Source organism: Anolis sagrei, chromosome 3 (genome assembly GCF_037176765.1).
Source record: "Anolis sagrei isolate rAnoSag1 chromosome 3, rAnoSag1.mat, whole genome shotgun sequence".
Taxonomy (NCBI): domain Eukaryota; kingdom Metazoa; phylum Chordata; class Lepidosauria; order Squamata; family Dactyloidae; genus Anolis; species Anolis sagrei.
This window is the reverse complement of record NC_090023.1, coordinates 255,481,240-255,494,604: the sequence shown is the minus strand read 5'-3', so window position 1 is coordinate 255,494,604 and position 13,365 is coordinate 255,481,240. Positions and strand designations below refer to the sequence as shown.

At 37.3% G+C, this 13,365-nt stretch overlaps 1 protein-coding gene across 3 annotated transcripts in view; it reads right to left on the bottom strand.

Moving 5' to 3' along the window:
- Positions 1-13,365, bottom strand: part of NAALADL2 (N-acetylated alpha-linked acidic dipeptidase like 2) — a 972,343-nt gene that overhangs the window by 230,658 nt on the left and 728,320 nt on the right. For all 3 annotated transcript variants that reach the window (XM_067466051.1, XM_067466050.1, XM_060767493.2), the window contains 2 exons: positions 9,803-10,008; positions 6,290-6,418 (listed from right to left, as the gene is read on the bottom strand). In XM_067466051.1, the coding sequence (XP_067322152.1) occupies positions 6,290-6,418; positions 9,803-10,008 (335 nt within the window). The remainder of the gene's footprint in view (positions 1-6,289; positions 6,419-9,802; positions 10,009-13,365) is intronic.

Here is a 13,365-nt window from a genome sequence, read left to right as displayed (position 1 = left end):
GCTATATTCCAAGAGAAGAAAAAATTAAAGAGCTGACCTTTGAGTGCTGAAAAGCTTCGCCTAGAAATCTGGAGAAAACTATTATTTCCATTTTTCTTTCTGGCAACTTCATCTCACTAGAGAATGAATCCACTTTAAATCTGGTTTCTGCCTCCTGCAGAATTCTGGGGTTTGTAGTTTAGTGAAGTTGTTCAAGGCTCTTCCCTAAACTACAAACCCCAGAATTCTGCAAAAGGCAGCAACTGGATTTGCAAAAGGCAGCAACCCCAGAATTCTGCAAAAGGCAGCAAGTGGATTCATTCTCTAGTGTGATGAAGTACTGGGGCACTCATAAGATGGCTTTTGAATGCTGAAAGTATTTCTAAACCCAGTCTAATACAGACATTTCAAACTGCCTATGGATCTAAACTTTTATCATTTTACCAATCAACAAACAAATAAAGGATCAGACCAAAAACCTTGAGCTCTTTAGCAGATTGGAGGAAAGGATAGTGGAGCTACATACCCATTACCATGAGAAGGTATTCATTCCTTAGAGTAGAAAACAGAAAGAGGTGCTCTTTCAGTGGCCCATGAAAAGTTATGCCACAGTCTTATCTATTAAAGTCCGAGGTGCCACAGGATTCTTTTTATTTTGTTTTGTTTGAACGGACTAACAAGGCTACCCCTGTGGAATACCAATTAGCAGATTAGTCAGACTAACTTTTGTGCTTGTGAAATGTAAATTCGAAACTAATGAATTAATGGTCTTATTTAGGGGATTTAATTTCTGCACCACCCCACTCTGAATTTCCAGTGACAGTCTGCCAAATAAATGGTGATTCATTAACATAGCCAGCTAACAAATGGCAACTTTCCTTACAAAACAGTCACAGCCGCAAATGTAACTTGGCAGAATCTCTCTGCTATGAATACGGACAATAATTAGAATGGCTGAACAGAGTTCAAATTTGCTTTGCAAAGGTCTTGAATTGTTTGAATTTCTCTTTGGTTTAATAATCCAAATATTTAAATCAGCTTTCCTACTTAATTCAGAGCTTCAGCCAATATTCCCCTGACAGACACATAAAATGAGTAGTTGTGGGTTGTGTATGTGCCAAGAAACAGCAGCCCTTGTAAGCAATTAAAGAAATGAAGATCAGTTCCCACTCCGAAAAAAGATATTTGAGCAATAAATGTGCTTTTGCCAGAGCTTAAGCATGCATTTTAACTATTAATCGAGGGCAGATTTTCTATGCTGTTTATTCATTTTTTTTAAATACAGCACCATCGGTTTTCATGGCACATAGCAGCATAGCTGGGGAATCTATGGTTCTTCAGACATTGCTTAATTCCAGTTTCCATCAACTTCCTCTAATGAAATAGAAATGGGGGTCACAGTTAAACTTCTGGCAAGCTGTACATTTCCCTTGAGAGATTCCAACCATGATGTAAGTAAAGGCAGTGGGGAAAAAGGGGGAAAATGTGTGGTTCCCATTCAAAATCACCATTTTGTGTAAGTTTTGTCAGAAAAGTTTTCAAAGGCTCATAAAATAATCAGAAGGTGTATCCACACATGGAGAACTATAACTGAAATACCCCATGGAAACCTGGGATTTGCCATTTGGTGAAGTACTTAAAATTCTGTCTATTAGTTAGCTCCAGTCCACACTACTAAACCAAATCACAAAAGTAAAGAAATCTAAGTATCTCACCAACTACAAATCTCAGAATACCACAGAATGGAGCCATGGCCATTAATGTGGTGTCAAAGTTCTATAATTATTGGGGATAGCTATTTTTCCAAGGAAAGATTGTTTAGCTTGTAGAAGCAGATTTCCTCATATGGCAGGATGCTGTAGAGAAAGGCCTCTTACAAACTGTCAAATATGCCTCTGATGAAACATGCATCTCAGCTTTCCTGAAAAAATACAGATTTTATAGTGTTCCCAACATATAACACATTTGTCGGGGATGAGAGACAGGGCCTTCTCAGTGGTGGCCTCTGGAACACCCTCCCCAGTGAGATTAGGTCGGCTCCATTCCTCCTCTCCTTCGGGAAGAAGCTTAAATCATGGTTCTGGGGCCAGGCATTTGGGGAGCAGGCTTGATAGCGATTGCAATGTTTACATGAACTGCCTATGGGCAGGTTCTTGGGATGCTGGATTGGATTGGATTTGGCTAAATAGTTGTCAATAATATTTTAAAAATGGATTTTAATTTAATTGTTTTGTTTAATGTGTAATGTTGTGATATACTCTTATGTATTCTCTATGCGTTGGCATCAAATTGTTGTTGCCGTTGAGTCCCCTTTTGAGGGTGAGAAGGACATGGTACAGATGTTGGAAATAATAATAATATCCCATTTTTCAAAATTATACAAATGGCTAGTATGAATCAGCCTTTAATCCCATAGCAGTAGTCACTATTTCATTTTTTTTCCATTTGAAATACAATTTGTACTAGAACCACAGTGGAAATGGAAGTCTGAAGCTTTCTCTCCCAGCACACACATCCCAGTGTCCTCATCTGGTTAAGAATTCCCTAATCCAGAAATTTATTCTGGAGGAAAACACCACCTTGGGGCTAAGGTTGTCACACCTGGTTTGCCCTGAGGGAAAGCCATATTGCTGACTCTTTTCATAATGATATAAGCTGTCAGTTGTGAAATATGAAACATCTCTGCATGCCAAACAACTGTCAGTACCACACACCATTAAATGGCAACGATCAAATGTGACCAGATGTATCTGTTATCCAATAATATTCAAACCGACTGCTATTAGGTGTCAAATACACATGTTACATAGCTAGAGATTATTTTCCTGCTCAGAAAATATCTACGAAATCTAAGTACCTGATGAAAGGGAGATAAAGAGAACAGACAGACACAGCTCCATCATGACTCAGCCCAGCTGTTTGGTCACATCTTTGCCCTCCATTCCAACTGTCCCAAAGAAGGTCCCACCTTCAATCCTGGATATCTCACCAAGCTTATAATAGCAGGTAACCTATACTAGTGTGACTTATGACCTATGCATGTTGGAGGCTCCTTCTTTTTCATGAAACACTGTGAAAACTATTAATAATACTGCATTTTGGCATAATCAGTAATGTTTACTTATTATATTTAAAATTAGTTTTAGGAGCACACATGAGGATTGTTTTAATTGTTACTTAATAAAAAGGTATCAAAAACGCAGCATAAATATGTGAGAGGAAGTCACAGGGAGGAGGGAGCAAGCTTGTTTTCCGCTGCCCTGGAGACTAGGACACGGAACAATGGCTTCAAGCTACAAAAAAGGAGACTCCATCTGAACATTAGGAAGAACTTCCTGACTGTGAGAGCCATTCAGCAGTGGAACTCTCTGCCCTGGAGTGTGGTGGAGGCTCCTTCTTTGGAAGCTTTTAAACAGAGGCTGGATGGCCACCTCTCAGGGGTGCTTTGAATGCAATTTTCCTGCTTCTTGGAAGGGTGTTGGATTGGATGGCCCATGAGGTCTCTTCCAACGCTATGATTCTAACATGTTGAACATAACAAATTAGGACTAACATGAAGGCTCTGGCTTCTCAGTTAAAGATTGAATGGGATAGTGGAAAATATCAAATCAGATAATTTATATAGTCATGTATGTGTATGACATAAAATATTTGTCTCTGTGGCATGAATGTGTGGGACATACCAACGAGTTAGTTTGTTCCCATTTCTGTCATTTCATAATTATATCATATGCACAATTCCATTCCTTCCCCTAATATACACAGTGTATAGAAACATACCTCACAAATACAACTGGTCAGGTTCAAGACGATCCCTATACAATGAATATAGCCTTAAAGTGAATGAAAAGCTTCCTCATTTCCTCACTTATATGCATATAAAAGCCTAAAAACACATTTACACTAGCATTTATTAAATGCATTATATCCTAAAAGAGATGCAAAAGTAAAAAAATAAATGCACAGAATTGACAGAATATGACATTGAGACATAAAGTGCATATATGCTCTAAACAGACTGAGCAGAAATTGCAAAATGGCATTGTACTGTATAGTTGAAAAGTGCTGTATTAGCAAAGCACTATAAAGCAAATTGTCTTAAATTGAAGTATTACTTTATCTGTCATTCCTAGGTATGTAAATCCTGTCTTGTTTCGTCCTTGCACAGTCAGTCGAACATCTTTTTAAAAAATCTTATTATGTAATGAAGTGGGCTGGTAAACTTTTGTTGTTGACAATGGCACCCCTGCAAATATGTTACAGATGAAAACCAGGGCATGTGTGGCCAAGCTACATCAAGCTATGGTCAAGATGGCAAAAGTTATGAGTGAGGAAGAATTGCCTGACAAGAATGAGAATATTCTACCCACTCCTTTCCTCCTCCTCCTGCACATTGGACCCAATTTGCAGCAATTAAATTAGCTGAGAATAAAAGAAGAAAATGGAAATAAGAGAGAAAAATTCAAGAATTCTAAAAGCAGCTGAAAACAATTGGAAGGCAGAGGAGCAATGGGACCTCTCCTTGTCAAACTGAAACAGTTGGAGGGTATACAATAGTCTCCATGGGAATGTACATGTGTGTGTGTAGTAATTCTTTAAAATGTATGATACTAAAATGCAATGATTGTTGCCTTTTAGCACAATAACTAACAACAACAACAACAACAACAACAACAACAACAACACTTTATTTGTACCCCACTACCATCTCCCCAAGGGACTCGGTGTGGCTTACACGAAGCTGAGCCCAAACACAACAATACAGGCAATAGTCACAACAATACACACAATTAAAATAAAACATGTCATGGCTAGCCTAGCTGAGCTCAGCCTCTGCTGAAGATGAGCCTTCAGCAAATGCAGATACTCCCCAGCATTTAGAGCAGTGAAGGGTTAACCATCTCTCCTCTGGAGCAAGAAAGGTATCACAGGTCTCAGAAATTATCACCAGATGAGTCCAAGAGATAAAAGCGCTCTGTGTACTGATTCTGGGTGGAAGGCAACATCACTATATTTGGAACTTAATGGTGCTGCCCTTCGTTTGATTTCAAGAACTCCTAGCCTCCAGAATTCTGGATGTTGACAAATGTGGCCCTGGCTTCTTTGTTGTTTCTTGTCTTTAAAGCTGACTCCTCTGCTGCTTTTATGACTTCTGGCATTTCTGACTCTGGGCTGGGATTTGACTTTTTTATTATCTGATGTTTCTTTCCGACTTGACTCTGTTGCTTCACCAGCTTGATTTCAAGAAATTCTGACCTCGGCCACTAGGACTTTGGATCTTAACATTGGCTCTCACATCTCTCTGTTTGTGACTTGTACTTCTTGTTGTTCTGGCTTGACTTCGGGCCCTTCCACATAGTCCTGTATCCCAGAATATCAAGGCAGAAAATCCCACATTATCTGAGTGTGGATTCAGATAACCCATTTCAAAGCAGCTATTGTGGGATTTTCTGCCTTGATATTCTGGGATATAGGGCTGTGTGGAAGGACCCTTCCAAGTACTCTTGGCTTTGGTTGACACACCCATCGTGTGTTGAAACTAAGCTCCTAATAACGTGGCTGAGTTCATAGCAATAACACAATAGTGGGTTACTTGTCCCTTTGTGATCTATTGTTCTGTTCTGTTGTCTTTGCAATTTGTATTCTTAACTTCACTAATTTTGTGCAAAAATGGGAGATTTAATTAAGTATATTTTGTAAAAATAAGGGAAATGCTCTCGAATTAAGCATTTCAATATCACGATGGAGAAGTGTTCTCTGACATCATTGCTGACATGAAATAACAATAGCTAAGTCTTTTTCCAACACACACATGCACACAGAAAAACATTATATTATTAGAGGGAGTTTGAAAATTCAAATGTGCCCCTTTATACAATTCCTTCTTATAATGTGTTTGGCACATGACTTCCTTTAAAATATGCATTTTGGGTAGCATATTTTCTGATACACATAGTTGAATTATCCAAAGCAGAAGATAAAATTATGTCCACCTACTATCCAAGGCAACATGTATGCCATTTGGGATCAGTCAAAATATTTTGATATCAGATTCAAATTTTCACAACCACAATTATTATTTCACTGCAAATACAATACAGATAAATTAAAAATAAAAACCTTGCTCTTCTCTCAGTACAGCCTGAGTCTACTGCTAAAGGTCATTGCTTTACTGTGTCTTATAGGTCTGGTCCAGTTGGGTCATTTTGGGCCCTCAAGAGTTTTGAAACTTTCAGGGAGGGAAATTCAGCATGTTGAAAAACATTATGCAATATTTTTGTATTAATGTTCCAAAGGGTAAAAGACTCACCTTCCTGACCTCAGTTGCCAGCTGCTGAAGTGAAGGTGTTGCTACAGAGTGTACAACTGCTTTGCCTCTTACGGGATCATGCAGACTTACATAGGCCACTGCATTCTTCTGGAGAACATTTTTGAAGTCCTAAAACACAAATAAACATGGTTCATAGGTTAGATTATGATTAAGACATTTAGATTTTTGTCCCTTGTAGGGGGTGGAATATAAGGGGAAAAAATCTGCTCTCTCAAATTCTCTAAATAATGCTTAACTCAGTTTTCCTCAAATATCATTTTATGAACTTCAAAGGATATATTTTTGTTTGTTTGTTAAATTTTTCTCTGAGGATATAATTCCTTTTTTCCACATCGTCTGAACAAAATACAAAATGGGGCCTGAAGGAATTAAGAATGGCTGCAGTTCTAAAGCAGAGAATAAAAAAATTACATACTGTGAAATGACAGGACATTTTGCCCAAATCTTTTTAATATTTTAAACTTGCACCTGAGAGGCACCAAACTTCAAATATAATCACTAACAGGCATCCAAAGTGTTCAACATTTCAAATTATATTTAAGATCCAAATGGCATCATTTCTCCAATGTGGTTGGGCTTTATAATTATTTAAAAGTGAAGGGACCTCTATAAGCCAGGTTTCAATTATTTCTTATTTGTCTTTTCAGTAATGAGCTGCTTGTTCCATGAAGAGGCACTTTATGCTGAACGCAAGAGGTGTACAACACCTGATACAGGATGAATTGAAGCATCACTAAACAAACTTTGCTTTCAATTCATTTCAAAGAATGCCTTTGATCCTTTGGGTGCAGCTGGCATTGTATGTATTGTTTACCTAGATTAGGGCTTTACACATTGCTTGTACACAGTCCCAAGCTATTTGACCATCAGTTCAGTGCAGTTCCATTTCAGTATTGGTAGCATTCCTTTTCTTTAGAATTCAATAGCTAGTTACTAATAGATCGCTCTATTTCCAGCATGAGACAGATCTGCAAAAAATATTCATTATTAAATGAGTTCCATGCTTTATTCACATTATATTTTGTTGTTGGGTATTATCGCCATCATCATTATTAAAATGGTCAAGATTCTACATGGGATAAACAACTAGAATGTAGTAGCTGTGCGTCATCTCCAAATCCCTTAAAAGTGACTTTGCACCATTGAGCAAAGGCAAAGGGAATTGCCTGCCAACCCCCGAAATGATGAGACAAGACAACAGTAATTTGGATTCAAATGTTGGGCAACTTTATTGTTACCTATTTAACTTCTTAACTAAACTAAATTAGGTATCAGTTGAACTTGGTGTAGCAAAGCCAAGATAGTGGCAAAAATAACTTTTTAATATTGAGAAAGCAGGATCCAAAAGAAGTAAACTACTGGATCCTTGCCATAAAAGTTGAACTTACTCTGCAATTAATTCGTCAGTTTATCTGGATTTTTACAATACAGTGACTACAAGTGTCATTTCTTGGAATTTTGTGGCTACTATATAGACATATGACGAGTCAAAATGTGTAACTCATTATGACTGATAATATCTCAATATTCTGATACCAATGTATTCATGTAGATTTAAATTAGGTTTTAACACCATCCATTCATCTTTTCTCTTTAACTTGGTGTTTCATCTTAGCTGCCAAACAAGCATCTACCAATTTGCCACCCATCTCCATTGTCCTTTCTGCTTATTTATCTAGTTGCCCATATGCTACTGATTAGCATAAGTCTGGTAGATGGAAATAATTTCCCAGGTGTATGCTGGAAACTACTCAGGGCACAATGAGTGTTAATGAGGCTGGGTCTACACTGCCCTGCTTATCCCAGGTTATCTGGCAGTGTAGACTCATATAATCCAAAACAGATAATCTGGGATCAGATCCTGGGATATAGGGCAGCATAAATCCAGCCTCATTAACACTCTTTGTGCCCTGAGTACTTCCCAGTATCCATCTGGGAAATTATTTCCATCTACCAGTTCACAATTCAGTTGACTCTTTTTAGCTTTTGTTTGCAACTAAGGAAAGTTTAATTATCTCCAAATTGGAAGGGACATTGAGAAACACTTATGATTAATTGCCTGTACTGATATAGGCTAATAGCTGTTAGAGCTCAATTCCCTTCTACATGTCCTTAAATGTTACAATCACCTTGTTTCTGATATCTAAGCTACCAATAAATAAATCTAATCACCACTGAAGAATACATATGATGTATCTAGGAATACGATGTATCTAGAAAACTACCTGCATGCTCATCATTTTTCTCAACAAAGCAAACATGCTATTCCATTATCTGGGTTGTTGTCAGTTTTCTGGGCTGTATGGCCATGTTCCAGAAGCATTCTCTCCTAACATTTCACTTGCATCTATGACAGGCATCCTCAGAGGTTGTGAGGTATGTTGGAAACTAGGAAAATGGGGTTTATATATCTATCCAGGGTAGGAGAAAGAACTCTAGTTTGTTTGAGGTAGGTGAATATAGCAATTGGTCCCCTTGATTAGCATTTAATGGCCTAGCAGTTTCAAGATTTGGCTTCTTGCTGTCTGGGAGAATCCTTTGTTGGGAGGTGATTAGCCTTGATTGTTTCTTGTCTGGAATTCCCCTGTTTTTGAGTGTTGTATTTTATTTACTGTTATGATTTTGAAGTTTTTTTAATACTGGTAGCCAGATTTTGTTCATTTTATGGTTTCTTCCTTTCTGTTGAAATTGTCCTCATGCTTGTGGATTTCAATTGCTTCTCTGTGTAGTCTAACATGATAGTTGTGTTAGAGCGGTCCAGCATTTCTGTATTCTATTATCAGTTTGAAAGACTTTGGGGTACAGCCTTGTGGGGGGCAAAATGAGGACATTGTCCCTCAAATAAGAATTCTGGTCCCTCAAATGAATGTTTTCTTAGGTGCCAAAATGTATGGCATTAAAGACAGTGAGACATTGGTATTTCACAACTCATAAAGGCTTCGGCGATGATATGGTCATCCCTCTTCCTGGAACTGGGATTTCCTGTAAAGGATACATCATTACTTATGTTCCACCCCACCTCCCACACATTCTGAAATGCCCATGTGGGTTGGGGGTTGTGATACCTTATCTCTGTTGATATACCTTAGTGATTGGTTTAATAAGCTTTACATTATTTCATTTGGGGTTTTTTTGTCTGAAATGGCTTAAAATGGTTGTTATAGTATATTGTCCCAAGATCTTGTGATAGAAGGCAACATAGAAAAAAGTAATGAAAACTAAATACATTTTTAAAACCTTGATGTCACATATGACATCAAATTCTTAACCATCTTTAGTTGTTGCCCACAGGAGAAGGATCCAGGGGAACTGGAAGGAAAAAAATATTAAGGAGAAAAAAACAGAAGGAAGTGTCTATGGGTCACAAGCAGCATATAACAAGAGCTGAAGCCCTTTGTAGTCACCCCAGTAAACTAACCCTTGATAGCTACACTGGTAGCAAACCTTCCTACACTAAGAAAAGATGTTTCTCAAAAGGCCATCATTTCTTACCTCGGCCCATTCATAGGAACCAATCTTGCCAAATTCTGTTTGTCCCCATGAGCAGAAAATAATGGTCCGATCTGGTTTCCAGCCTTTCTTTACTTTCCGCATCAAAGCTTGGATTAATGCAGTCATCACTGCGGTGCTGTGAGCCCACTGCTGGTTACCGTAACTGGGTAAGCTGTTGTGGTGGCTGCCAGCTATAACATATCTATCTGGAAAGAAAAACAATTGGGTGTTTTTTTTGTTAATTAAGTGGCAAGAGAAAACATGTCCTTCAAATGTTGATGGTATCCCCAAGCTTTTCCATTCTTGCCAGCTGTGACACATCTGCTGTTTGCCGTTGAAATCAGCTGGGTTCAAGAGGAATTTTCATCATAAAGCAGCGGTTTCACCAGTTAAGCCATAATTAGATGGTAGCCAGTTGGTATTCTGAGAAAAGATGCCAATGTATTTGCACATATTGCCAGTCTCACATCATTGTTTGTGGTGTGGTAGCATTATTTACAGTAAGTGTATCTTTTGATAGTATGTTATTCTATTGACCTAGCTAGAAGCACAAGATATTAAGTGCTTGTTTCATAACCAACTGAAATGGATATGAAGTGCTTTATGTAATTATATTTCAATTTGCATGTTTTTTCACTCTTCATTGCATTTTTGAAAATCTAAACTGGGTTACACTTGAATATAGACATGTGTGAAGAGTTCTTGAAAAAAGTCTCACTTATATTGATCTAATCTTAGATTGCCCACTGGCTTGAAATGCGTACATACTTTAGTTAATGTGGGGATTCAATTTAAAATGTAAAATATGCAAATGAACATGAATTCATTTGGCAATATATGAACAAAAAGAGATGCATCTCATCCAGACAAACTCATACTATCTTATACAGTCAAAAATGGGCATGGTGAGATGGAAAAAATATAGCATCTAAGGACTTTATGTGGATTTTCTAGGGCTGAACATTCCTAATTAGAAGAAATAATTTTGTGTGTGTAGGGTATGTGTGTGTTTAGATTGCCTACTAACTTGTCTGGCTATTAATAAAACTTTTAATAATAAAAGTTTACTTATATGCTTCTCTTTCTCCCTGGAGAGACTCAGGGTAGATTCCAAACATAAAAGGCAAACATTCAATGCATGATTACAACAACAATACATCCATAATAATAAAAATTTAACAACCCAACATATAAGCACCAATTATGACTTAAGAACTAAAATTAAATTAAAAAATGCAGCCTGTTATAACAGACATAAGACAAATAATCAGATATTGAACGGAAGCATCAATTCCCCATTTCCTTGGGGCAAATTGATTGATCATTGCTCAAGATATCTATTGAGCTGGTGCGGTGAACAGGGCATGGATACGGGTGATAGCTATTAATCAAAGGTATAATGGTAGCATTACCACCTCCTCCTCCTCCTCCTCGTAAGCCAGTGAGCAAAGGTACATCTTCAGCTGTTTCTTGAAAGCAGGGAGGGAGGGGGGTATCTTTAACTCCTTAGGAAGGGAGTTACAGAGGTGGGGGGTGACCATGGAGAAGGTCCTTTCTCTCGGTCCCACCGGCTATGCTTGGGACAGGGGTGGGACCGAGAGGAGGGCCTCATCTGATGACCGAAGTGTCTTGAGTTGGGAGAGCGGTTTGTCAAATAGTCCTGATATATATATATATATATATATATATATATATATATATATATTTGTTGGTTTCCTTGCAAAACATGGGGAAAGAAAGGAATAATTAATAATTGATCCAATGAAATAAGTAAACCTAAATGTTTGGCTATATTTGAAGTCTATCTAACATACATAGCCACTTAGCCAATATTGTTTTTTGCTTTATTTGTCTAAAAATCTGCAAACTCACTTAGATGTGGGGTTGCTTCTTGAAATAAGGGGTAGGGCTCCTATGCTTATCAACGTTGGATAGAAAGGGGCATTTCATAAGGTGTTGCTTGTGTGATCAAAAACAAAGAAGCTAAACCCTATATGTGGATCAGGGAAATATATTCTCTTCCAGATCTTCTCTAAAATTTGAACCCCTATGACCCAAAGCCATCACTAATAGACCTATGGGACATGGTTGCCACACATGTTAATCCTTCTCTCTAAAATCCAACAGACATTGCAGTTGATTACAGTGTATGTTGGTAAAAACTCATATTTTTTTTTAGTTTGGTTCATACCCTACTTTTTTCCTGAATGTAAGTCAAAACGTACAAAAAGTCCATCCATTTCCTAAAGCTGCTGAAAAAAATATGTGTGACGTCTTGAATTTTTGAAGTAGGATTTCTTTGGTTAATGGGAAGATATTCTACTGAAGTTTCCAGCATAATGGTACTGTTAACTACTATAAATGTCAACTATTGATGGAATAGTGCTTTCTCTTCCTTTGTGAGCTGCTTCCACAGAATCCTTTTTGAGTTGAAAAGTGAGGCATATCTTAGACAGAATAAATTAATGAATAAATAAATAACCAGATGCCAATTTAAAGATGATCATTTTAGGAAATCAGCTTCAGAATTTTCATATTATTCTTATGAAAACTATTTGGTCCCTTCTTTTTAAAAAAGCTGTCATTTTTTTCACCTGAGGGAACAAATTTGTTTTACATTTTATTTGATGAGATTCTTGGAAGCAATTGTAGTTTAAGGCACATAAAAAGGAGCATTGTAGGAAGTTCCCCCCCTAATAGTTCTGGAAAATTTACAGGGAAACATAACATTTATATCTGTCATGATGATTCTAGCTTTGCAATTATTTAACCTTAAAAAGATGCTTTCTTTAACAAAGACATTTAAAGGTCCTTATTTTTATTTCATGTTATTCATCTATTCCTGTTGGTGACATGTTAAAATTTGTCAGGGATGTGTTTACTGCAAATTGTATGCACAATGAATTGCCTATGAAATTACATATTCCAGAGTTTCTTATGAGCATTTTGTGCACACACGATCTGATTGACACATATCTCCACAGCAAAGTGGCAGTTCTTTTCACTTAACAGGTACTGACAACAGTAATATTTCAGAAACAAGTTGTGTTAGGCTTTTAATTCAGAAAGCCACTTTGAATTGAAGCTGGATGTTTTCCTGAAAGAAGTTTCTAAACCCTGGGAGGGAAAGCAAAGCAAACTCCATTGATTCTGTTTAAGGATTGATATGATATAGACCTGATAATTGAAAAGTCAAAACAAGATTACATAAATGATTACTTTAAAATATCAGTATCTTAACACAGCCATTCTGAATCTTTTCTTCGCACACCTAATAGACATTTCCCACTCAGCTACTGTCATACCCAATTTCCATCTCTGATTGTTTTTGAGGCAATAGGTGAAAAAACCAAGTTTTCCAAAAGAAGCATAGAAAATTAAGATTTTGTTCCATTTCCCTTTCTGGCTTGATTTCATTTGTTCATTCAGATTTAATTGCAAAAAAATCATAACATTTCTTCAATCCTTTGAAGACAACATTGCAGCTTCTCGGGGGTCCCCAGACCCCAAGTTGAGAACCACTGCCTTAAAACTGTCAGATTCTGGAAGCTCTTGGAATGAAA